This window comes from Bufo gargarizans, chromosome 1 (assembly GCF_014858855.1).
Source record: "Bufo gargarizans isolate SCDJY-AF-19 chromosome 1, ASM1485885v1, whole genome shotgun sequence".
NCBI classification, from domain to species: Eukaryota; Metazoa; Chordata; class Amphibia; order Anura; family Bufonidae; genus Bufo; species Bufo gargarizans.
This window is the reverse complement of record NC_058080.1, coordinates 499,442,897-499,469,113: the sequence shown is the minus strand read 5'-3', so window position 1 is coordinate 499,469,113 and position 26,217 is coordinate 499,442,897. Positions and strand designations below refer to the sequence as shown.

General features: G+C 44.2%; 1 protein-coding gene and 1 pseudogene across 8 annotated transcripts in view; one reads left to right on the top strand and one right to left on the bottom strand.

Moving 5' to 3' along the window:
* The window catches only part of LOC122933277, a 55,541-nt gene extending 30,085 nt beyond the window's left edge, over window positions 1–25,456 (bottom strand). For 6 of the 8 annotated variants that reach the window (XM_044288158.1, XM_044288173.1, XM_044288201.1 and 3 more), the window contains exons 1-2: window positions 24,543–24,635; window positions 650–714 (exon numbers count right to left, since the gene is read on the bottom strand). In XM_044288158.1, coding sequence (XP_044144093.1) covers window positions 650–714; window positions 24,543–24,610 — 133 coding nt within the window. In that variant the 5' untranslated portion in view covers window positions 24,611–24,635. Of the gene's footprint in view, window positions 1–649; window positions 715–7,365; window positions 7,529–24,542; window positions 24,636–25,393 lie in introns of those variants that run through there. The other 2 variants (XM_044288219.1, XM_044288211.1) reach the window with 2 other exon arrangements.
* LOC122933307 lies at window positions 9,170–10,195 on the top strand (annotated as a pseudogene).
* Window positions 25,457–26,217: the final 761 nt, after the last annotated feature.

The following is a 26,217-nucleotide window of genomic DNA, read 5'->3' as shown; positions in this document are numbered from 1 at the left end:
ATTATAGCCCTTCTCAAGAGAGTAGATGCCCTAGAAGCACTGCATAAATAGACAGTCTGCAGTTAAAGCACATCTTGTTTGTTTTATTTCAAATCCATTGTGGTGGTGTATAGAGCCAAAAATGCTAGAATTGTGTCGATGTCCCAATATTTATGGACCTGGCTGTATATAGATTGGTATAACATATGTAGATTTATTTTTAATATCATTAATAGAGTGCAATGTGTTTGCTTCATTTAGCATAAGGGCTATATTACTCTTTATTGCACATATTGATGGGTTGATTGATGAGCTGTTATATACATTGACTGTACTGTCTGATATTATATATTGAGATGTCATTTAGCACCCAAAATTATGTTTACCATTTTTTGTAACAGTTATGTCAGCAATACTTATTTTATGCAATCGTATTTTTATTGGAATCATGCATTAATAAAAATGTATTATATATTTTTTATTTGCGATCAAAACTCTGTTCTTTGAGGCATTTATTGGTGGTTTGTGAGAAAGGGTCCTATTATAGTATGGCTATATGTAGGTATTATATCCAGTTGTTCTATATACACTGAGTATACATAAAAAATGAGGTCACGAATCATGTTACTTTCTACAAGTTTATTTTATCCTTTTAAATTTTTTTACTCACCCAACAAGAATGAAAGTCTGAGTATCATGTTTCCAGATGATGTTGTGTGTAAATGAAGCAGAGCTCTACAACATAGTAAACAGAGTGAAGTAAAATACATGAACCAATTTAAATTATGTTCATTGTCATGGCATAAAAATGTATAGACCTGCATGTGAAACAAAATTACATGGCCAATGGTGTAACGGATATAGTGGATTTATAATGACATCTTACCCCTGGGGCTTGAGGGGTAACAATTCCTAACACAAAATCACTTTAGGTGGCATTTATGAAGTGATTTGCAGCACTTTAGTAGAGATCAGAGAAAGGACTGCGTGGAGGCACAGATGTGGAAAAGCGTAGAGCTTGCCGCCTACACTAAGCTAAGTAATCAGGGAAAAAGGGCCTTGGTAAGAGAGAAGACACATTAAAGATTCTGTGGAGTTTTCAAAAAAGCACCTTAAGGACTCTCAGAATGTGAGTAACATGATTTTCTGGTTTGAAGAAACCAAAATAGAACTTTTAGGCCTCAATTCTCAGTGTTATTGGGAGGAAACCATTGTCTCTATAGTGAAGCATAGTGGTGGCATCATCATGCTGTGGGGATGTTTTTCAGCAGCTTGGAATTGTCAGGGTTGAAGGAAAACTGAATGGAGAAAACTACAGATATATGCTTAATGCAAACCTGATCCAAAGTGCTCTAGACCTCCGACTGGGCCAAAGGTTCACCTTCTAAGCAGACAATGAATCTAATAAAACAACCAAGATTATACAGGAGTGGCTTATGGACAACTCTGAATGTCCTTGAGTGGCCAAGATAGATTCTGACTTCAAACCCAATCAAATGTCTCTGGAGAGATCTGAAAATTGCTGTTTACTGACAATCCCCATCCCACCTGGCAGAGCTTGAGAGGATCTGCAGAAAAAAAATGGTAGAAATTCAGGTTTGCAAAGACTGGAGGCTATAATTTTGCTAATGGTGCTTAAACTAAATACTGAGCAGAGGGTCTGAATAGTTATGACAATGCAATATTTTTTTCATTTTAAATAAATTAGCAAAGTGTTCTGTCCTCCTTATGTGTGAAGGTACATAGCTTAACAGACAGCTAAACCTTATCCCGGCAATGAATTGACAATGGAGTAACGTCCAACTTTATCTTTATTGCAAGGATGTAAATCAGTGGTAAAACTGAGGAACAGGAAAAACAATGCGCTTACTAATGGGGTCTGACATATAGTAATGCATATAAACATAGATGCATATCTAAGCAGAGCATGTTACCTATCTGCATAACAAGCATGGTCCCTAGCTGCTAACTATAAGCTGCTATAATGGGAAGGAAAGAGATATACAAAATACATATGAAAACAGATGCAAAACATACTGTAATGTGGCTATGTGACATACCAGCGATGCTACCGTGAGCTTAGATGTAGAGGATGTCTCAAGAGGCTTCCAAGCCATGTGCTATCCTCAGGCAGTGATGACTGTGAATGAAGAAAATGGCTGCTATGTGCAGGGATGATGATGTCACTAAGATAAGGAAGCTGAAGTAGACCAGACTTGTAGTGTGAAATAACTGCAATTGTATGTAAAACGGCCACTAGATGGTGCTGTTACACAATATACAGAAAGTTATATAGAAAACATATTAATTATGTATGAAAGTTTTGCATAAATTAACAATAAACTTGCTGAAGGCATGACAGTACTCCTAGCAAATGGTGCCCGTGTGCTTTTTTTCTCCAAGAAACTCTTGGCCGCCGAATAGAAATTATGATGTTGGGAATAGACAGTTGTTGGCCATCAAATTGGCCTTTGAAGAGTGGCGTCATTGGCTAGAAGGGGCTACCCATCCGATTACGGTATTTACTGACCATAATAATCTGGATTACCTGCAATCTGCAAAGCATTTAATTCCTAGGCAGGCTAGATGGTCATTGTTTTTTTACCAGGTTCAATTTTATGGTCACCTTATCGCCCTGGAACGTCAAAGTGGATGTGTTGTCACGTAGCTTTCCTGGGGGGAAACATCCCGCTCCGATTTTGGCTGATGGGGTGGTGGTTTCCGCTCTTTACCCCGAGCTGGAGACAGAAGTGTTGGGGGCTCAAGAGGAGGCACCAGATTCTTGTCCTCCAGGCAAGTTGTTTGTTCCTTCTGAACTGCAATACAAAGTGTTCAAGGAACATCATGATACTGTCCTTGCAGGACATCCTGGACGTAGATCCACTGTAGATATTATTTCCCGGAGATTCTGGTGGCCAGGGTTGCGTAAAAGTGTTGAGGGTTATGTAGCAGCTTGTGAGACCTGTGCACGCGCGAATTTGGCTCACACTCGGCCATCAGGATCTCTTCTTCCTTTGTTCATCCCATCTCGTCCTTGAACGCATTTGTCCATGGACTTAATTACTGATTTGCTGAGTTCCTCTGGGAAAACTGTGATTTTGGTGGTAGTGGACCGCTTCAGCAAGATGGCTCACTTTGTACCATTATCAGGTTTGCCCAATGCGAAAACTCTCGCTCAGGTGTTTATTGATAACATTGTGAAATTACATGGCATTCCCTCTGATGTGGTATATGATAGGGCAGTGATGGTGAACCTTTTAGAGACCGAGTGCCCAAACTGCAACTAAATACCCACTTATTTATCGCAAAGTGCCAACACAGCAATTTAACCTGAATACCAATATAGTATATCTTCCATGTACTTTATCATTTAGCTATAATAGCTTAACAGCCTACATTCAGTGCGCTGCCTGTGCTGTTCATAGTGCGTCCTGTGATGATGAATGGCAGGAAAAGTCTAAAGCATATTAGTATGCCATAGACTTTTTCCAAGGCGCGGGTGCCCACAGAGAGGGCTCTGAGTGCCGCCTCTGGCACCCGTGCCATAGGTTCGCCATCACTGTGATAGGGGGACGCAATTTGTTTCCAGGTTTTGGAGGGCGTTTTTTTCTCATCTGGGTATTCAGTTGTCTTTCTCTTCGGCTTTTCATCCTCAGTCGAATGGTCAAACTGAGCGCACTAACCAAAACCTGGAGACCTATTTGAGGTGTTTTGTCACTGAGAATCAGGATGAGTGGTCCTTGTTCTTGTCTTTAGCTGAGTTTGCCTTGAATAACCGTAGGCAGGAGTCTACTGATACGTCACCATTTTTTGGCGCATATTGTTTTCACCCTCAGTTTGGTACTTTTTCTGGGACCGAATCTTCTGGGATGCCGGAAGAGGAGAGATTCTCTTCCTCTCTGTCATCTATCTGGCGGAAGATCTAAGTTAATTTGAAAAAAATGGGTGAAAGAGATAAAAGGATGGCTGACAAGAGACGTATGACTGGTCCGGACCTGTGTGTGGGTGATTTGGTGTGGTTGTCCACTAAAAACATTAAGCTGAAGGTGCGCTCTTGGAAATTGGGTCCAAGATTTATTGTCCCTTACAAAAGTTTGGCCATTGTCAATCTAGTGGCGTTTCGTCTGGAACTTCCGCAGGCCTGGAAGATTCATAATGTGTTTCACATGTCCTTGTTGAGGAAATATGTGGAACCTGCGGACCATCTCCTTTGCCTCCTCCTCCTGTTTTGGTTAATGGTAATCTGGAGTTTCAGATATCTAGAATTCTCAACTCACGTGTTCTTCGGGGTTTCCCTTCAGTACCTGGTGCATTGGAAGGGATACGGTCCAGAGGAAAGAATGTGGGTTCCGGCTACCAATGTTAATGCTAGCCACCTTGTTAATGCCTTTAACAAGGCACACCCGGATAAAGTTGGACCTGGTTGTCCAGATGTCACGCGTTGAGGGGGGGTACTGTCATGCCCTACCCTGTGGGTGTTCTGAGGAGATCTGTCAGAGTTGCTGCACGTGACTCGATCTCAGTTTGTTTTGTTGTGGGTTTGAACTGAATCCCACCTCCTCCCAGGTGTTGTTCTTTAGGTAATTGGTGATGCTATTTATTCCTCCCTCTCCCTATAGCCTTTGCGGGTTATAGTTCTGCCCTGTGTGAGCTCTGGAATTTTGGTGGATGGTCTGCTCCAACACATCTCTAGATAAGTCCTTTTCCCTTTTTCCTTCTGTGTCTGTTTTTACTAGGCCTCTAGGGTGACGCTAGCTCCTTCGGTTGTTGAAGGAGCTGGGTATCTCTTTCCCTCTTCCCTACAGCTGAGGGTTTGGTTCAGTGTGTTATAGTCTTAGGTACGTGGGCATGTGCATATCTACCATTGAGATATGCACATGGGCATAGCAGCTTAGGGAAAGTGTTTTAGGGATTGCTAGGAGGTGACCCCTTTGTTCCCTAGCATTTGGGGCCTAGACAGTTGTTTTGTTTGCCTTGTTATGTTCTGTTTTCTTCCCTTATCTTACCTACTGTGACACTTATACAACAAGTAAAGATGCATATTACTGAATAAAAGATCTAAATATTGATTTTAGAGGAAACTCTCTGATTGGAATAATGCTATTCCCTAGTCAATACTAGGCTTGGTAATTTATAAGTTGTGTGGCAATATTACCTGATTATCCAAGATTTGTCATAATTGTGCAGAGCAAGGGTTCGCATGTATCATTAAAATTATTGAGTTTTTATATCTGATAATTGTGGTCGAGACGGATCGTATTACGTTTTATGTTTGAGAGGTACTGTGTATACGTTGGTCTCGGTGAATTTTGGGTACTGCATATCACTGAATGTTATTGAATATTATTGAGTTTTTCTAATGATTAAGCTTTATTGTATAATAAATCATTTATATTTTTGCATAGACGCTTGTACCATGATTTACTGATTGCACAACATAACAACAATCTCTTTTTGAGGTGTTTTATATGTCCACCTCAAGGATCAATTCCCTTTGAAAATTTTCCTTTGATCCTTTCTTTTATATAAAGCATTCGCTTTATATCCCTGACAATGTGAAACAAGGATTTTTTGGGGAAAATTGATGAGCGATTACAGACCTCCCTTTGCTTTATGGACCGAATTACGTCGTCGTGCATCCTGCAGTAAACATAATGAAGACTCTGATGACAACACACCAGCAGACTTTGCCTTTACCATCTATTCACAATTAAGTCAAGCAGCTTCAGTAAGTCTAAAATATTCATGTGTTTTTATCTGCTCCGTCTGCATTCGATCTCCACAGTACACAAGATATGGTTGGAGAGCCTCTGCTTTGGAGTCCAAGTCCAATTCCATTATCCTTTCATTGGTGAAATTTCAAACTTGTTTTTTTCGGGAAAATTGATGGGTGATTGTAGACCTCTTTTTGCTGTATGGACTGAATTACGTAGTGGTGACATTTTTTATGTGAAACAGGCTTTTTTGGGGAAAATTGATGGGTGATTGTACACTTTGTTCTGTATGAACGAATTCCATTATCCTTTCATTGGTGAAATTGTTATGGGAAACAGGCTTTTTTGGGGAAAAAATGATGGGCCGATTACAGACCTCCTTTTGCTGTATGGACCGAATTATGTTGTAGTGGGTCCTGCAGTAAACATAATGAAGACGCTGATGACAACACACCAGCAGACTTTGCCTTTACCATCTATTCACAATTAAATCAAGCAGCTTCAGTAAGTTTAAAATATTAATGTGTTTTTATCTGCTCTGTCTGCATTCGATCTCCGCAGCACACAAGACATGACAGGAGAGCCTCTGCTTTGGAGACCAAGTCTAGTTTCTTAAGATTAGGAGTTCCATCAGAATTGTGCATAACATTCTTGCTCCCTGTGCAAAGCCATAACAAACGGACTCCATAGACATACACATCAGAGGAAGTTGAAGCTGGTTGCCCCAATTTTAATTCAGGAGCAGTAAACAGCGGGAAGCAAATAGAGGTGGCTGAACTCCTGTGGCTCTGTATCTCTTGTGATGTCAATGTCTCCAACTATGCCCCTCTCGCGATTTACAGTAAATGCGTTATTTTCATGTAGAGATCCAAGAATTATGTTGGAGGCATGTAGTATATGCAAGCCATGTGCGACCTCTCTCATCACTCTCACGCTGTTCTGCTCCTGGTTTGCCTGGGTGTCATGCCGGTAACTGGTTTGAGAAGGTCTGAAAGAATATCTGCACATTAGTTATCTGACAGCCTCTTTTGGTTTCACTTTGTCTGTGTGTTGCTGGTATGTCCACACCCCCTGTTCAGGTGTGGATCATGTGACCTTCACCTCCCCCTATTTAGTCTGACTTTACCCATCACTCCTTGCTCTGGATAGCTTCATTTGGCTTTGGAAGAGCAGGAGTGTGGTTCATGGTGAAGTCCTGTTCGTCCATCATCCATCAGCCTCAGAAGTTAAGTGTTCCTCTTGTTGTGTTGTGTATTCCCCCCCACCTTTGTCGTTTACTAGGCCTCAGCGAGACGCTGGTTCCTTCACCAGGGAAGGAGCGGGTTGTCTCTGCCCAGTCATTACTATCAGGGGAACTGAGGGCCACCAGGGTTCTTTAGGTTCCTGATAAATCAAATAATGATATAGGCTGGCTCACAGTATTTCTGCATCAAATAAAATGTATTTATTTATTGACCCACCAATATAAAACACAACTACTTAGATATCAACATGTCAGCATAAATACATATATGTGTATATTGTATAGATATAGATAGTGCGGAGCTCACGCACAGACCTATACAAGCTGGAGTACTCCAAACGAATGAATAGAACCTTATGGCTGTACTGGGACTGCAAAAACATTCAGTTAAACCACTAAAAATGTCCATAAACTTGTATGCCGATTTACCAGTTGTTGGAACCGGACAGGTTCAAAGATTGTCCTTGCTGCGGTAAGCTCTGTACTTGGATGCCGTTTGACGGGAATTCCACATTTAACTACTGAGGAAGGAACTTCGTTCCGAAACGCGTCTAGTGTGGATTAGACCAAGGCTACTGGTGCGGTTTTTATCCTGCAAAAAAAAGGACTTTTTCAATTATCGGAAGAAACCCTATACCATCGTCCATTTGTGTATCAACTCTGCCGAACAAAATCAAACAAAGCAAAAAGTAAACTCTGCTGTACTAAGTTCTGGTAACCTGACGGACTCAAGCAACTAACAACTCAGCTGCATCAGCTTCCGCCAACCCGACGGCTCCAAGCACCTACGTCATCAACCAGCGATTTGCCGCGTGGTCACGTGGGACGCTGTGAGAACGGGTCGGAAGCCCGCTCCGAAAGAGGAGAGAGAGAGAGTGAGCGCCATAATTTGAAAGTGGTGCAACTACCCCCGTCAAACGGCATCCAAGTACAGAGCTTACCGCAGCAAGGACAATCTTTGAACCTGTCCGGTTCCAACAACTGGTAAATCGGCATACAAGTTTATGGACATTTTTAGTGGTTTAACTGAATGTTTTTGCAGTCCCAGTACAGCCATAAGGTTCTATTCATTCGTTTGGAGTACTCCAGCTTGTATAGGTCTGTGCGTGAGCTCCGCACTATCTATATCTATACAATATACACATATATGTATTTATGCTGACATGTTGATATCTAAGTAGTTGTGTTTTATATTGGTGGGTCAATAAATAAATACATTTTATTTGATGCAGAAATACTGTGAGCCAGCCTATATCATTATTTGATCTATCTGTTTTCCTTCAGCTGGTAACTGAAAGGCTGAGCTCCAGTAGTTTGCTGGTGGAGCCTTTCTAAAATATATTCTTTAGGTTCCTGTGTATGGGCATCTCTACCATCGAGAGGTGCCCATACGGATAGGAGTTAGGGCCAGGAGCAGGGTTTTTTAGGTGGTGACCCTTTTCCTTCCCTAGCGGTGAGGCCTAGTGTCTTTTCCCTTCCTTCTTGTTGTCCTTTGGTGTTCTCCCCTACAACATCCGTGACACTGGGCGAACAAAGTCACACGTGGAGGATTTGCTCCATGTCCTTTAGCAAGAAATTGAATGTTGGCTTTCTCCGCGACAACTCAAAATCAGAACCATGGTGACCAACAACGGGAAGAACATGGTGTCGGTGCTGCGTCAAGGAGCGCTGAGCCATGCGCCCTGCATGGCACATGTGTTCAATCTGGTTGTCAAGCGGTTACTGAAGTCTTCCACCCATCTGCAAGACATCCTAAAAATGGCCAGGAAACTTTGCATGCACTTCAGCTACTCGTACACCGCAAAGCACACCCTCCTTGAGCTGCAGCGGCAGAACGGCATCCCCCAACATAGGCTGATATGCGACATTTCCACCCGTTGGAATTCCACCATCGATATGTTGGACCGACTATACCAATAGAGACAGGCCATAAAACGATTTCTTGATGATCCAAGTGGACTGCCCTGTGTAACTTCGATGTCAGCCAGTGGCAGCTCATGCTGCTCAGGCCCTTTGAGGAGTCCACGTTATTTGTCAGTCGCCAATCGCCAGTACTACGGAATGAACAACGTCATTCCACTGCTTCATGTCCTGGAACATATGCTGGTAAATCTGGCTGGTCAGGGGACTAGAGACGTGGTGCCTAGAAAGATAGCAGGCAGAGTTTGATGCATATGTCTGTCAAGATCTCTTTTTAGAGTCAGTGAATGGGAACATCATTTATAGCAAGGATATGCAAACACCTACCAATGGGATGTTAACCCCCAGAAGTAGGTCATCAGCACGAAGGAGCAGTCATTTTCACAGCTCGAGGTATTCTCCCAGAATCTTAACCTCTGCACGTCGATGGTCTGCCTTGCGAAGCTTGTCTAAAAGAAAAATTCCGCAGTGCACCCCCTTGGAGGAAACTCTTGATCCGGCACAGGCTGCTTTGCTCTTTCAAAAACAAAAACAATGGACTCTGTACAGCGTGACACCGATGTATAATTTCTCATACACCAGACTGAAAGTGTATTCCAAGCACCTGTCTGCCCACCTAGCTGCCAAGAAGCAGAAGGGTCTTGCCATTGAAGTGGGTTTAGAGCTGAACCTAAAAGCCAAATTTTCCTGTTAACCTGGGCTCGAAGGAAAGGACAGAGATCCACTGTCTGTCCTCATACAGATTTCATCCAAGCCTCCACTCACCAAGGCAAGCACAGAGGACCGGATTGTGTGGACAGGTTGGTTCTGCGGGACGTACAGTAAACAGAGGACGATCTATTGGAGGTGTTACCAGAGACATTTACTTCACTTCTGCTCTTCCTGTATAACAGCTCCAAGGCGCTCACGGCTATCGTAGGGACGTTGTTCAAAAGAAACTTTGACTGTTGTTTCGTTAAGCTGGTGATAAGTTCTCAGGACCTTTAATGGCTAGCAGTGATGTGGACCAGGTATGACGTGTCTGGATCAGTGTCAGCCTCAGAACTGTTTTTCTCTGTGCCCGTCGAACCTCGCAAGGACATTTCTTATGCCATCCACTCAGAGGACTTCAAGACTTTATGGAATGATATTCATAAATCAAAGGACGAGGTCACGTTGGAGGAAGTGGACAATTTATTCCAATGTCTTTACTCGCATTTCTTCAGACACTTTAGAATCCAGTTATCAGCAACCCAGCTCGTCAAGGTGATGGCATCTGTTAAAGTTCCTCAGTAACTACTACCTATTCCGAGTGCTGGGATTCATCACGGAGCTGGCCATCAATAACATCCAGTATTGAACACATGGGCGACTCTCATCTCGGACCTTGTCCACAATGTTCGGGACCCCCTGGACGTCTTACATGTCTTAGACATGATCCCTGCAGTGCTTACTACATGTTATACTGTTTCTTAACGTTTTGTTACAGCGGCTGTAAGACCTGCACATACTAAGGCTTATTTAAATAAGTGGTTACAAAACACAGAAGACATGCAAATATTCCATTCACTTGTCATCTCTGTTTTGGATTCACTCCGTTTTTTTTGGGCATTAGCAATACTGATGGATGACTGACCAAATGCTGACCGAGTGAAGGCAGATGCTCCACAGACAAGATCTGTTTTTTGGAGTTATTGTTCTGACGGATCAGAGGAAGGGCAAAATAATCATGTGATGTCAACACAAACTTACTGCTGACACCCTCTCCACTCTGTCAGGGGGCTCTACTTGTATAAGCGTTTAATAGAACAGGTTCTGTAGACATCTATGTGGAATCAGCTGACAGCGGTGTAAAAGTAGTGCGCTTCTTCTTGGCGCTAACATCGACCAATAAGGCTGAGTTCATACTTGAGTTATTTGGTCGGTTTTGGCCACATGAGTACCCAAATAAGTGAAGTGTGCAGTGATTCTAAAATCGACGCCTGTCATCTGCATGTCATACGGACTCACAGTATTATTTCACTACTAAAGCAGACGTCCCTATGCGTGTTACTGCAAGGCACAGTTTTCTACGCCACTATACAGGTTCTGCAGCCAGGAAATAGCAGTTTTTTTCTATTCGTTTTGTCCGCAAATAATTTTGAATCAAACCAAATTTTTCCCAAAAATTCGGTGAACCGGACTAATCGAATTTTGGAAAAATTTGCTCCTCTCTACTAGTCACATGCCATTTTGTCTTTGTTAATCTAAAATGAACCATGAGGCATGGAAGAAGGTGGTCTGATCTTATGAATCACATTTACATAATATGGATAACCATATGTGTTGCTCCTCTAGGGAAGAGATGCACCATGTACCAAGAAAGCAAGCCAGAGGAGGTAGTGTGATGATGTTGGCAATTTTCTGCTGCAAAACCTTGGGTGGGTCCTGTGATGCATATGGATGCTACTTTGACATGTACAGTATCACCCACCTAAACAATGTTACAGACCATTTGCCAACACTTCATGTTAATAGTGTTCCCTAAATGTCAGTGGACCTCTTTCAGCAAGATTAAACACCGTGCAACTCTGCAAAACTTATTCAGGAATGGTTTGTGGAACATGACAAAGAGTTTAAGATTTGGAGTTGGCCTCTAAATTCCCAGATATCAGTCTGATTGAACATTTGTAAGATATGCTGGGAAAACAAGTTTGATCCACAGAGGCCATAGCTTACAACTAACAGGTCTTAGAATATGCTGCTAATATCTAGGCACCCGATAACACAGGATGCCTTCAAAAGTCTTCATGGAGTCTATGCCTAGATGGGTAAAAGCTATTTTGACAGCTCAAGAGGGGCCAACCCAACATTAGGAAAGTGGTTTTCATAATATGACTGATCGGTTTATATGAGTATGGACATTAAACAGTGAATTTCCTGAATAGGCTTCACACATATTCAGCCAAAAAGGTTTCTGCTGTCTATGTCCAATGTTGATATAATGTTGATATAATAATGTTGTAGACTACATGAGCACTCTTTGACAAAATGTTTAATGGTATCTATGGTTTTAAACTTCAGGATGTGGTTCTCTTTTCTCATGCTAGATAACAGTAGTATTTATAGACATCACATATTTACAGGAAGGTCTTCCAGTTCTGAAATAAATATATCTATAAATGGAGTTATGAAACTGGTAAACTGGTTGCCTGCAAACATTAGATCCAGCTCTTTAAAATTATGCAATTGTTCAATTCTTTTAACCTCTGAAAAAAACAGTATTTATGGCTTAACCCGATCCAGTCCTATTTCATTAGAATGTTAATCCATGTCCTCCGATATCACTTAGGCCTCATGCTCATGGCCGTTGTGGGTCCGTTCCGTGCATTGGGGACCGCAATTTGCCCGTGAAGTGGCCAGGACAGATCGAGACCCATTCCACTTGAGTTTGAGAACTACACTAGGGATGAGCGAACCCGAACTGTATAGTCCGTAAAAGTCCGGGTTCGGGTTCGGTGTTCGTCACTTTCTTGGCGCTTTTTGAAAGGCTGCAAAGCAGCCAATCAACAAGTGTCATAATACTTGCCCCAAGAGACTATTGGCATGGCTGTGATTGGCCAGTGCAGCATGTGACCCAGCCTCTATTTAAGCTGGAGTCACGTAGCGCCGCACGTCACTCTGCTCTGATCAGTGTAGGGAGAGGTTGCAGCTGCGATGTTAGGGCGAGATTAGGCAGTGATTAACTCCTCCAAAGGACTTAATTCAGTGATCGATCTACAGCTGTGGATCATTGAACTGCTGCTATTCAATTGCTCACTATTTTTAGGCTGCCCAGAGCGTTTTTCAGTCACTTTTTTCTGGGGTGATCGGCGGCCAATTTGTGTCTTGTGGTGCGCCAGCACAAGCTGCCACCAAGTACATTTAACCCTCAATAGTAGTGTGGTTATTTTTTGGCTATATCCTACATCAGGGTGAAGCTGTCACACCAAGTGCATTTAACCATCAATAGTGTGGTTATTTTTTGGCCATATACTACATCAGGGGAAAGCTGTCACCAAGTGCATTTAACCCTCAATAGTGTGGTTGTTTTTAGGCTATATCCTACATCAGGGTGAAGCTGTCACACCAAGTGCATTTAACCATCAATAGTGTGGTTATTTTTTGGCCATATACTACATCAGGGGCAAGCTGTCACCAAGTGCATTTAACCCTCAATAGTGTGGTTGTTTTTTGGCTATATCCTACATCAGGGTGAAGCTGTCACACCAAGTGCATTTAACCATCAATAGTGTGTTTTTTTTTTGGCCATATACTACATCAGGGGCAAGCTGAGCCTGTCACCAAGTGCATTTAACCCTCAATAGTGTGGTTGTTTTTTGGCTATATCCTACATCAGGGTGAAGCTGTCACACCAAGTGCATTTAACCATCAATAGTGTGGTTATTTGTTGGCCATATACTACATCAGGGGCAAGCTGAGCCTGTCACCAAGTGCATTTAACCCTCAATAGTGTGTTTTTTTTTTGGCTATATCCTACATCAGGGTGAAGCTGTCACACCAAGTGCATTTAACCATCAATAGTGTGGTTATTTTTTGGCCATATACTACATCAGGGGCAAGCTGAGCCTGTCACCAAGTGCATTTAACCCTCAATAGTGTGGTTGTTTTTTGGCTATATCCTACATCAGGGTGAAGCTGTCACACCAAGTGCATTTAACCATCAATAGTGTGGTTATTTTTTGGCCATATACTACATCAGGGGCAAGCTGAGCCTGTCACCAAGTGCATTTAACCCTCAATAGTGTGGTTGTTTTTTGGCTATATCCTACATCAGGGTGAAGCTGTCACACCAAGTGCATTTAACCATCAATAGTGTGGTTATTTTTTGGCTATATCCTACATCAGGGTCAAGCTGCCACACCAAGTGCATTTAACCATCAATAGTGTGGTTATTTTTTGGCCATATCCCAGTCTAATTCTGTCTGTAAACGTATACCTGTCACCCAGCGCCTAAATAATAGGCCTCAAATTTATAGTCAGCTAAATCTGTGGTTATTGCTGTAGCTGGGCAAGTTATTTAGTGTCCGTCAAAGCACAGTTTTTGTTCTAGGTTGAAATACAATTCCCAATTTAGCAATTCTCTAAATTAGTGGTTTCTGCTGTATCAGGCCTACTTTAAATTTATCCCTAAAAGGGTATATAAGATTCAAGGTGCAGATAGGGTCATTCTCATTAACTTCACACACACGCTACTGTGCATATCCCAGTCTAATTCTGTCCGTAAGCGTATACCTGTCACCCAGCGCCTAAATAATAGGCCTCAAATTTATATTCATCCAAATCTGTCGTTATTGCTGTAGCTGGTCAAGTTATTTAGTGTCCGTCAAAGCACAGTTTTTGTTCTGGGTTTAAATACAATTCCCAATTTAGCAATTCTCTAAATTAGTGGTTTCTGCTGTATCAGGCCTACTTTAAATTTATCCCTAAAAGGGTATATTAGATTCAAGGTGCAGATAGGGTCATTCTCAATAACTTCACACACACGCTACTGTGCATATTCCAGTCTAATTCTGTCTGTAAACGTATACCTGTCACCCAGCGCCTAAATAATAGGCCTCAAATTTATAGTCAGCTAAATCTGTGGTTATTGCTGTGCCTGTATTAGTGTAATACGGTACCTAAATAGATAGCCAGATAGTGTTAGGTGTCTGTAAATAAAAGGCCTGAATTTTAATTCAATACATTGGGCCAAATAATATTTTTGTTGTTGTGGTGAACGATAACAATGAGGAAAACATCTAGCAAAGGACGCGGACATGGTCGTGGTGGTGTTAGTGGACCCTCTGGTGCTGGGAGAGGACGTGGCCGTTCTGCCACAGCCACACGTCCTAGTGTACCAACTACCTCAGGTCCCAATAGCCGCCATAATTTACAGCAATATTTGGTGGGGCCCAATGCCGTTCTAAGGATGGTAAGGCCTGAGCAGGTACAGGCATTAGTCAATTGGGTGGCCGACAGTGGATTCAGCACGTTCACATTATCTCCCACCCAGTCTTCTGCAGAAAGCGCACAGATGGTGCCTGAAAACCAAGCCCATCAGTCTGTCACATCACCCCCATGCATACCAGGGAAACTGTCTGAGCCTCAGGTTATGCAGCAGTCTCTTATGCTGTTTGAAGACTCCGCTGGCAGGGTTTCTCAAGGGCATCCACCTAGCCCTTCCCCAGCGGTGGAAGACATAGAATGCACTGACGCACAACCACTTATGTTTCCTGATGATGAGGACATGGGAATACCACCTCAGCACGTCTCTGATGATGACGAAACACAGGTGCCAACTGCTGCGTCTTTCTGCAGTGTGCAGACTGAACAGGAGGTCAGGGATCAAGACTGGGTGGAAGACGATGCAGGGGACGATGAGGTCCTAGACCCCACATGGAATGAAGGTCGTGCCACTGACTTTCACAGTTCGGAGGAAGAGGCAGTGGTGAGACCGAGCCAACAGCGTAGCAAAAGAGGGAGCAGTGGGCAAAAGCAGAACACCCGCCGCCAAGAGACTCCGCCTGCTACTGACCGCCGCCATCTGGGACCGAGCACCCCAAAGGCAGCTTCAAGGAGTTCCCTGGCATGGCACTTCTTCACACAATGTGCTGACGACAAGACCCGAGTGGTTTGCACGCTGTGCCATCAGAGCCTGAAGCGAGGCATTAACGTTCTGAACCTTAGCACAACCTGCATGACCAGGCACCTGCATGCAAAGCATGAACTGCAGTGGAGTAAACACCTTAAAAACAAGGAACTCACTCAGGCTCCCCCTGCTACCTCTTCTGCTGCTGCCGCCTCGGCCTCTTCTGCTGCTGCCGCCTCGGCCTCTTCCTCCGCCTCTGGAGGAACGTTGGCACCTGCCGCCCAGCAAACAGGGGATGTACCACCAACACCACCACCTCCGTCACCAAGCATCTCAACCATTTCACACGCCAGCGTTCAGCTCTCCATCTCACAAACATTTGAGAGAAAGCGTAAAATTCCCACCTAGCCACCCTCGATCCCTGGCCCTGAATGCCAGCATTTCTAAACTACTGGCCTATGAAATGCTGTCATTTAGGCTGGTGGACACAGACAGCTTCAAACAGCTCATGTCGCTTGCTGTCCCACAGTATGTTGTTCCTAGCCGGCACTACTTCTCCAAGAGAGCCGTGCCTTCCCTGCACAACCAAGTATCCGATAAAATCAAGTGTGCACTGCGCAACGCCATCTGTGGCAAGGTCCACCTAACCACAGATACGTGGACCAGTAAGCACGGCCAGGGACGCTATATCTCCCTAACTGCACACTGGGTAAATGTAGTGGCAGCTGGGCCCCAGGCGGAGAGCTGTTTGGCGCACGTCCTTCCACCGCCAAGGATCGCAGGGCAAGATTCTTTGCCTCCTGTTGCCACCTCCTCCTTCTCAGCTTCCTCCTCCTCTTCTTCCACCTGCTCATCCAGTCAACCACACACCTTCACCACCAACTTCAGCACAGCCCGGGGTAAACGTCAGCAGGCCATTCTGAAACTCATATGTTTGGGGGACAGGCCCCACACCGCACAGGAGTTGTGGCGGGGTATAGAACAACAGACCGACGAGTGGTTGCTGCCGGTGAGCCTCAAGCCCGGCCTGGTGGTGTGCGATAATGGGCGAAATCTCGTTGCAGCTCTGGGACTAGCCGGTTTGACGCACATCCCTTGCATTCACAACTACCCCGACATGTCAGAGCTGCTGCATAAAGTGCGGGCCGTCTGTTCGCGCTTCCGGCGTTCACATCCTGCCGCTGCTCGCCTGTCTGCGCCACAGCGTAACTTCGGCCTTCCCGCTCACCGCCTCATATGCGACGTGCCCACCAGGTGGAACTCCACCTTGCACATGCTGGACAGACTGTGCGAGCAGCAGCAGGCCATAGTGAAGTTTCAGCTGCAGCACGCACGGGCCAGTCGCACTACGGAACAGCACCACTTCACCACCAATGACTGGGCCTCCATGCGAGACCTGTGTGCCCTGTTGCGCTGTTTTGAGTACTCCACCAACATGGCCAGTGGCGATGACGCCATTATCAGCGTTACAATACCACTTCTATGTCTCCTTGAGAAAACACTTAGGGCGATGATGGAAGAGGAGGTGGCCCAGGAGGACGAGGAGGAGGAAGAGGGGTCATTTTTAGCACTTTCAGGCCAGTCTCTTCGAAGTGACTCAGAGGGAGGTTTTTTGCAACAGCAGAGGCCAGGTACAAATGTGGCCAGCCAGGGCCCACTACTGGAGGACGAGGAGGACGAGGAGGAGGTGGAGGAGGATGAGGATGAAGCATGGTCACAGCGGGGTGGCACCCAACGCAGCTCGGGCCCATCACTGGTGCGTGGCTGGGGGGAAAGGCAGGACGATGACGATACGCCTCCCACAGAGGACAGCTTGTCCTTACCCCTGGGCAGCCTGGCACACATGAGCGACTACATGCTGCAGTGCCTGCGCAACGACAGCAGAGTTGCCCACATTTTAACGTGTGCGGACTACTGGGTTGCCACCCTGCTGGATCCACTGGTACAAAGACAATGTGCCCACCTTACTTCCTGCACTGGAGCGTGATAGGAAGATGCGCGAGTACAAGCGCACGTTGGTAGACGCGCTACTGAGAGCATTCCCAAATGTCACAGGGGAACAAGTGGAAGCCCAAGGCCAAGGCAGAGGAGGAGAAAGAGGTCGCCAAGGCAGCTGTGTCACGGCCAGCTCCTCTGAGGGCAGCTCGTTAGCATGGCAGAGATGTGGAAAAGTTTTGTCAACACGCCACAGCTAACTGCACCACCACCTGATACGCAACGTGTTAGCAGGAGGCAACATTTCACTAACATGGTGGAACAGTACGTGTGCACACCCCTCCACGTACTGACTGATGGTTCGGCCCCATTCAACTTATGGGTCTCTAAATTGTCCACGTGGCCAGGGCTAGCCTTTTATGCCTTGGAGGTGCTGGCCTGCCCGGCGGCCAGCGTTTTGTCTGAACGTGTATTCAGCACGGCAGGGGGCGTCATTACAGACAAACGCAGCCGCCTGTCTACAGCCAATGTGGACAAGCTGACGTTCATAAAAATGAACCAGGCATGGATCCCACAGGACCTGTCCATCCATTGTGCAGATTAGACATTAACTACCTCCCCTTAACCATATATTATTGTACTCCAGGGAACTTCCTCATTCAATCCTATTTTTATTTTCATTTTACCATTATATTGCGAGGCTACCCAAAGTTGAATGAACCTCTCCTCTGCCTGGGTGCTGGGCCTAAATATATGACAATGGACTGTTGCAGTGGTGGCTGACGTGAAGCCTGATTCTCTGCTATGACATGCAGACTGATTCTCTGCTGACATAAAGCCAGATTCTGTGTTACGGGACCTCTCTCCTCTGCCTGGGTGCCTGGGCCTAAATATATGCCAATGGACTGTTCCATTGTTGGGTGACGTGAAGCCTGATTCTCTGCTATGACATGCAGACTGATTCTCTGCTGACATGAAGCCAGATTCTCTGTTACGGGACCTCTCTCCTTTGCCTGGGTGCTGGGCCTAAATATATGACAATGGACTGTTGCAGTGGTGGCTGACGTGAAGCCTGATTCTCTGCTATGACATGCAGACTGATTCTCTGCTGACATGAAGCCAGATTTTCTGTTACGGGACCTCTCTCCTCTGCCTGGGTGCCTGGGCCTAAATATATGCCAATGGACTGTTCCAATGTTGGGTGACGTGAAGCCTGATTTTCTGCTATGACATGCAGACTGATTCTCTGCTGACATGAAGACAGATTCTCTGTTACGGGACCTCTCTCCTCTGCCTGGGTGCTGGGCCTAAATATATGACAATGGACTGTTGCAGTGGTGGCTGACGTGAAGCCTGATTCTCTGCTATGACATGCAGACTGATTCTCTGCTGACATGAAGCCAGATTCTCTGTTACGGGACCTCTCTCCTCTGCCTGGGTGCTGGGCCTAAATATATGACAATGGACTGTTACAGTGGTGGCTGACGTGAAGCCTGATTCTCTGCTATGACATGCAGACTGATTCTCTGCTGACATGAAGCCAGATTCTCTGTTACGGGACCTCTCTCCTCTGCCTGGGTGCTGGGCCTAAATATATGACAATGGACCGTTGCAGTGGTGGCTGACGTGAAGCCTGATTCTCTGCTATGCCATGCAGACTGATTCTCTGCTGACATGAAACCAGATTCTCTGTTACGGGACCTCTCTCCTCTGCCTGGGTGCTGGGCCTAAATATATGACAATGGACTGTTACAGTGGTGGCTGACGTGAAGCCTGATTCTCTGCTATGACATGCAGACTGATTCTCTGCTGACATTAAGCCAGATTGTCTGTTACGGGACCTCTCTCCTCTGCCTGGGTGCTGGGCCTAAATATATGACAATGGACTGTTACAGTGGTGGCTGACGTGAAGCCTGATTCTCTGCTATGACATGCAGACTGATTCTCTGCTGACATGAAGCCAGATTCTCTGTTACGGGACCTCTCTCCTCTGCCTGGGTGCCTGGGCCTAAATATATGACAATGGACTGTTGCAGTGGTGGCTCTGCTATGGGACCTCTCTCCAATTGATATTGGTTAATTTTTATTTATTTTATTTTTATATTTATTCATTTCCCTATCCACATTTGTTTGCAGGGGATTTACCTACATGTTGTTGCCTTTTGCAGCCTTCTAGCTCTTTCCTGGGCTGTTTTACAGCCTTTTTAGTGCCGAAAAGTTCGGGTCCCCATTGACTTCAAAGGGGTTCGGGTTCGGGACGAAGTTCGGATCGGGTTCGGCCGAACTTCTCGAACCCGAACATCCAGGTGTCCTCTCAACTCTAGTAGCAACCTCAGAAACAGATGTCGTGAGGCAATTCTCTTTGCAAAAGTCACTCCAACCATTTATTTGCCTCGCTTGCCAATCAATGGTGGGGTTATGTTTAGTGAGCCAGGGTAGCCCCAACACTAGAGGAGTAGGCAAACTGCTAAGGACGAAACATGACACATTCCTCAACATGAGCATCATTCACAATTAAACGAATATTGTGAACTATGCCCTTTAATGATTTCTGAGAAAGTGGAGTGGAATCAATAGCAAAAACAGGAATATCCTTTCCCAAAGTGCGCACCTTGAAACCATGAGTTATTGCAAATTGATTATCAATGAGATCGACAGCTGCTCCACTATCCACAAAAATCTCACAAAAAATGCTCTTGCTCTCTAGCGCCACCCTAGCAGGCAGGACAAAACGGGAACTACAAGCAAACGGAAAACCTTCAATTTCCGCCTCAACCCTGCCAATAGTAACAGACGGAACATTTTTAAAAGATTTTTTCCTGTTTGTTTCTTTATTACTCCCAGAAAACTGCCTGAATCTCCTAGAGGGACAAACATTTGCCAAATGATTTATACCTCCACAACAAAAACAAACCCTCCCATGCGAGCTGAATCTTCTATTGTCAGAAGCAATCAACCCCAGCTGCATGGGCTCCTGCTCAGAAGGGGCTGACAGCGACCAAGACCCCTGCGCACAGAATGAGACCGCTGCACTGTCCTGGGACTGAGTATGACAGGAAGGAGATATCTCTCCTCTCTCTCTAAGACGCCTGTCAATACGAACGGCCTGAGATATAGCAGAGTCCAAGGAAATAGGCCTCTCATGAAAGGCAAATGCATCTTTCAATCCCTCTGAAAGACCATGGCAAAATTGACTTCAGAGTGCAGCATCATTCCAACCAGTATCAGCTGCCCATCTCCGAAATTCTGAGCAGTATATCTCTGCGGATTGTTTACCCTGGCATAATAGACGTAGTCTAGACTCAGCCAGAGCAATACGATCCGGATCATCATATATCTGACCCAGGGCTAAAAAGAATTCATCCACTGAACGGAGAGGCCGTGCCCCCTCTGGCAGCGAAAAGGCCCAAGACTGAGCGTTACCTCTGAGCAGCGATATAATGATCCCCACCCTCCGTTCCTCATCAGCAGAGGAATGGGGAAGAAGGCGAAAATGGAGTTTGCAAGCCTCTCTAAAACGCACAAAATTCTCACTACCCCCGGAGAACGTATCCGGGAGCGAGATCTTAGGCTCAGAACAAACTCCATGAACGCAAGCTGAACCGGTCACTTGAAGCTGAGAAAAAGTCTTACGGAGATCAGCTACCTCCAATGAAAGACCCTGGAAGCGTTCAGCCAAAAGTGAAACCGGATCCATGCTTGAGACGGTTTTGGCGGCTTATAATGTCACGGACGGTGTACAGGAAACAAGACAATGCAACATGCATATATGACTCACTGGATCCAAAGCTAAGGAACCAAAAGGGAGACCCCTGCACAAGACCTGGCACTTTCCCTGGCCTGCTCAGCCTATGCAAAAATCCCAAAGGTGGATGGTTGCATATCCACGTACCTCGACTATATAACACCTGAACACCCTACAATAGTGAGGGGACACGACCACCGGCTCCCTACACCAGACACGGAGGGAGTCAGGGTCACCTGGGATCCAGCAAACAGAAAATAACAGATAAATGTACAGCACTTAACTTAGTAGCAGACTGGGAAATAGGATCAGCATGCACACACACTCCAGGAAGAAGTATAAGCCGCCCAGTAATGCATTATGGGGAGGAATTTAAAGGGAAGCAATCAGTCCAACTACATGACAGCTGAGAGAGGCTAACGAGATGAGGAACTGAACACCACAACAAAGAAAACTCAAGGAGGAGGTTCTGAAAGGCTTCTGTCAGAGCTTCTCAGCTGTCTGGTTGTGACAGTTGGGAATCGGGGCACAAGATCTCATGTCCCTCTTCAAGCATGCTTGGTGAGAGGGACAAATCAAGTAATGGAGATGAAAAGAGGTCCTCGGAATATCCTAGTGTGGGATCACTTGTTTGGCAAGACTGTACATGGTGGAAGGAAGGAGGATCATGGTGAGGATTGTGTTGACCAGACTGCTGGCTACTGAGACTGGACTTGGTGGAAGACAGGGTGGTGCTTAACCGACTGGAAGCATTATCTGCTACAATCCAACCGACCACCCGCTCGCACTGGGCTGACTTTGCGAGTGTTGTTCTGCGCCGTCCTGCAAACTGGGACATGAAGCTAGGTATCGTGGATGATTATTTTTCTTGTGCTCTGGCAGCAGGCACAGTTTCAACGTGCCCAGGGCCACGGCCTCTGCGTGAACCATCAGCATCACTGCCACTTCCCCGTCCCTTAATGCTCGTCTTCTTCATATTAAATATTATATGCACTCTTGACACACCAGATGTGGCACGGATGTCACAGTTCACAGCAAGCACAGTATATGGGAAAAGCCTTGTAAAAGTGTGGAAGAAGGAAAATAGATTTCACTTATATTTTTTCTATCTTTGGCCCTGACACACACAGGGTATTGCACAGATGTCACAAGTCACTGCAGACACCCTTCTATAGGAAAAGTATGTAAAAGTATTGAAAAAATATACTCGATTTCACTTATATTTTTTCTATCTCTGGTCATGATACACACAAGGTATTGCACAGATGTCAGAAGTCACTGCAGACACCCTTCTATAGGAAAAGTACATAAAAGAATTGAAAAAATATACTAGATTTCACTTATATTTTTTCTATCTCTGGCCCTGGCACACAGAAGGTATTGCACAGATGTCACAAGTCACTGCAGACACCCTCTATAGAAAAAGTCTGGAAAAGTCTGGAAAAAAAAAATTGTCTGCCACCACACACAATAGCCCTTATAAGGACTTTTGGGTCTTGAAACGTTTTTCAACAAAATAGATTGCGATCGCACTCCGTACACTATCTGTCCCTTCCTAAGCTAGTACCGCCATGTGCTGAGCTTAGCAATGCTCGAGCCGAACAGCAGTTTGGCCGAGCATGCTCGCTAAACACTACACATGACCATCCAGATCTTAGCCTACTGGAATTAAACAATAAATCTATTGAATGCTAGCAAGCAGAAATCGGTTCTCTTTATATAAAGAATAACCTTTGTTGGCCATGTTTTTAGACCCCTTTAATTGTATGGCTGGCTGTCCTAAAGGATTTAAGCCACCTTCCCCTGTGTTAGAGTGCCTGAACAATAGGTTCTCCAAGATACTCTACTTGTCTTCTTTTGCTCTCAAGTGTATTTTCCCTTTCATTGCCTGACCTGACACCTGCTTGATGTTCATACTTGACCCTGTGCTGCCTGACCCTGTGCTGCTTGTCCCTCGGACTGTTTTTACAATGCATGAAATCTGCGTGTCCTGACTTCTGTATTTTAAGACTGCCTAAGTTTACATTGTCCAAATATTAGACAGAATCAATCTGCCACATTTAGTTTTTTTATCATTAAATAAACTTTTCTCGAAATGTTAGGCTGATTCTAAAAGTAATAAAGTATCCTTATTCATAAAGTATGACTGGTGTAAGCTTTTTAGAAGGGCATTGTTTTCTTTAAAGGGGCTTTCCAGGATTTTAATATTGATGGCCTATTCTCAGGATAGGTCATTAATATCAGATCGGCAGTGTGGTTCCTAAATTAAAAACAAACCCGAACATGGAAGTCTGAAACATTTGTGTTAAAATCTTTTGGCCTCTTGAATATTTTCATAATACAGACAAATAACTATTTATTGACCGCTAAGATCTATAACTAATCTTATCAGACACCGGACTTTTTATTCAGCACTGCTGGCTACATCTGCCCATGCTGCCTTAGGCTACATGCACACGACCGTGCAGTTTTTTGCTGTCCGCAAACCACGGATCTGCAAAAAACAGAAAGCGCCCGTGTTGCCTTCCGCAATTTGTGGACTTACGGAACGGGCGCCGGCAATATAAATGCCTATTCTTCTCCACAAATTGCGGACAAGAATAGGACATGTTATTTTTTTTGCGGTGCCGCGGAACGGAGCCACGGATGCGGACAGCACACGGAGTGCTGTCCGCATCATTTGCGGCTCCATTAAAATGAATGGGTCCGCATCCGAGCCGCCAAAACGGCGGCTCGGATGCGGACCCAAACAACGGCCGTGTGCATGAGGCCAAATACTAATACTTATTCATGTATACAGCCATCATCTTCTGCAGCACTGTGGGGTTGTATATTATCACTGTGCTTGCAGGGGTTTCATTGGTTTGGTTAGTCCATTTTTCTCTCAAGCTCCAAAAACATACTGATACTGTAGCTTAATTGGCTTCCTATGCAATTGTCCTAATATGTGTATGTTAAAGGTAAAAAGATTTAATTGTGAGCCCCACTGGGGACAAGGACTAATGCAAATAATGCAATTTCTATATCTTGCTGTGGAATATGTTGAGTCTTTACTGTATAAACAACAAGAAGTTATAAACTTTACAGTGCATTAAATGTACAGTATAAAAGTACATTAAATGTTTACAAATGCAAATAAGTATATATAGAGCTACAGACAAGCAAAACTGTTTATTATAAATCTTGTAATGTGTGGGATGAAAACATATTTGTGCTTTCTTTTATCACATTAAAAAAAGCTTCAGTTGTATATCGACATTTGTAATTCTACTTTACCCACCAAAACCTCTACTTAAGATACTTTAGTCTTCTTCACAATGTGTGCTTAATAGAAAGGTCAATAAAACTTTACAGGCGTTATCCAATTTCATATAGTTTTTTTTTTATTTTTAATGCTCTACTGCTACCCAGTGGTACCTGTCATTCTCTGTGGTTCCACCAGTGTCTTGACTGCATTTTGGTCCCTGCATGTAAACTTCTGGCATGGATGGTTTCACATATGCCGCTGTAGCCAATGACTTTTTGCAGTGGTGACATGTCCTTAAGTGGCACACCACTGAGGCCAGCAGTGGTACACATGCCCCTGCCCATGCCAGATGTTTACATGCAGAGACCAAATCACAGTGAAGACAGTGGTCAACCCACGGAGGCGAAATGAAGCTTTTGGAAGAAAGTATGTATGCTTCCATTGGCCGCTCCCACTGGATGTTGGGAAGGGAGGGGGGGATACAGTTTTAAAAAATACTAAATGAAGTGGGAAAACTCCTTTAAGTTTGTGACCTTATTTAATTAAATGAGTTGCCCAATTAAAGGTCTAATTTAACCTAGTAGTAGTAATGCATTTTATCCCCCTGTACTTCAAGCACCACTGTTCTAGTTTTCTGCATTGGGCTTTGTTTATTTGACTGCAGTGGTGATGTGCTCGTATAATCCAAGTGACCGGGGCAGCAAATAATTGACTTCAGAGGTCCTATGGACTATATAATGGTGCTGAGAGTAATTGGGGATTAAATGGTTGAGTAACTTCTTTTATCATTTTATCACAATTACTATCTTTGGAAAGCTTTTAGATTTTCTTGGACAACCCCGTCAACGGTAAAATACATTTCTATTATATAAAATATACTATAACAAACAGCTGTTTAACAATATCTTATAGTCAAATAGTAATATATTCTATGGGAAGAATCACCCTGAGAACACAATTTCCCATGCTACACCACTATTATGTATTTAAAATTGCATTACTAAAGCGACCCTAAACTCACCGGAATGGACCAAATGAAGTCTGTGTCTCTTACAGGAACCTGAGAAATGACCCACAGTGTGTTTGTTCATTAGATGACTTGCATCTAGTGTTCTTATTTTTAAGTTTCTATCAGTTTTACTTCCTTACCTTGACTTTTCTTTTAGCAGTACCTGAAATGAGTTTTGAGACCCAAAATAAATTAATGCATTAACCACTTATTACAGAAAAATAATGCTGATGTTGTAATTTAAGTCTCTCTTTTCCAGTCTCAAAGAAATAACCAGACATATTAAAAGAATCCATATTAAATAGTAGAAATGAAGACCGTTTTATTGCTATATCCCCTAAACCCATATCATAAGATCAACATGTGCAGCTCCACAGGGGCTCTACAGAAAAGACTGCTTCTACCTTTAAAAAAAAATGATTGGTAATTGGCATTGTCATCTTGAGATGTAAGGGGCTTTCTATCTATTTCTCCACAATAACTAAAGTTCTAGCACAGCAGTAAATGATTTTCTGGAAAGGCATGAAAAAGGTGGTCTATGGCTAGTGCACTACCACAGGATAAGGAGGTATCTGCAAATGGTTTGTTATTTAAAGCAATGTTGTGTTAGGTGTTGCACCTAGAATAGCCATGTATGATGGTACAGCTAGGGTTAACCATCCTGGCTCAGCCTTTGTAGGAGGGTAAATGTGGACTGGTCCCACCACTAACCTGGGGAATGTATAGGGAGAGTTAAGGAGAAAGGAAACATGGACATGTGCTCCTTCTCTTGAGCCTCATGTAACAGAGACTCACCAATCTGCAAGATGTACAGAAGAAGAGAAAGAGAGATAAAG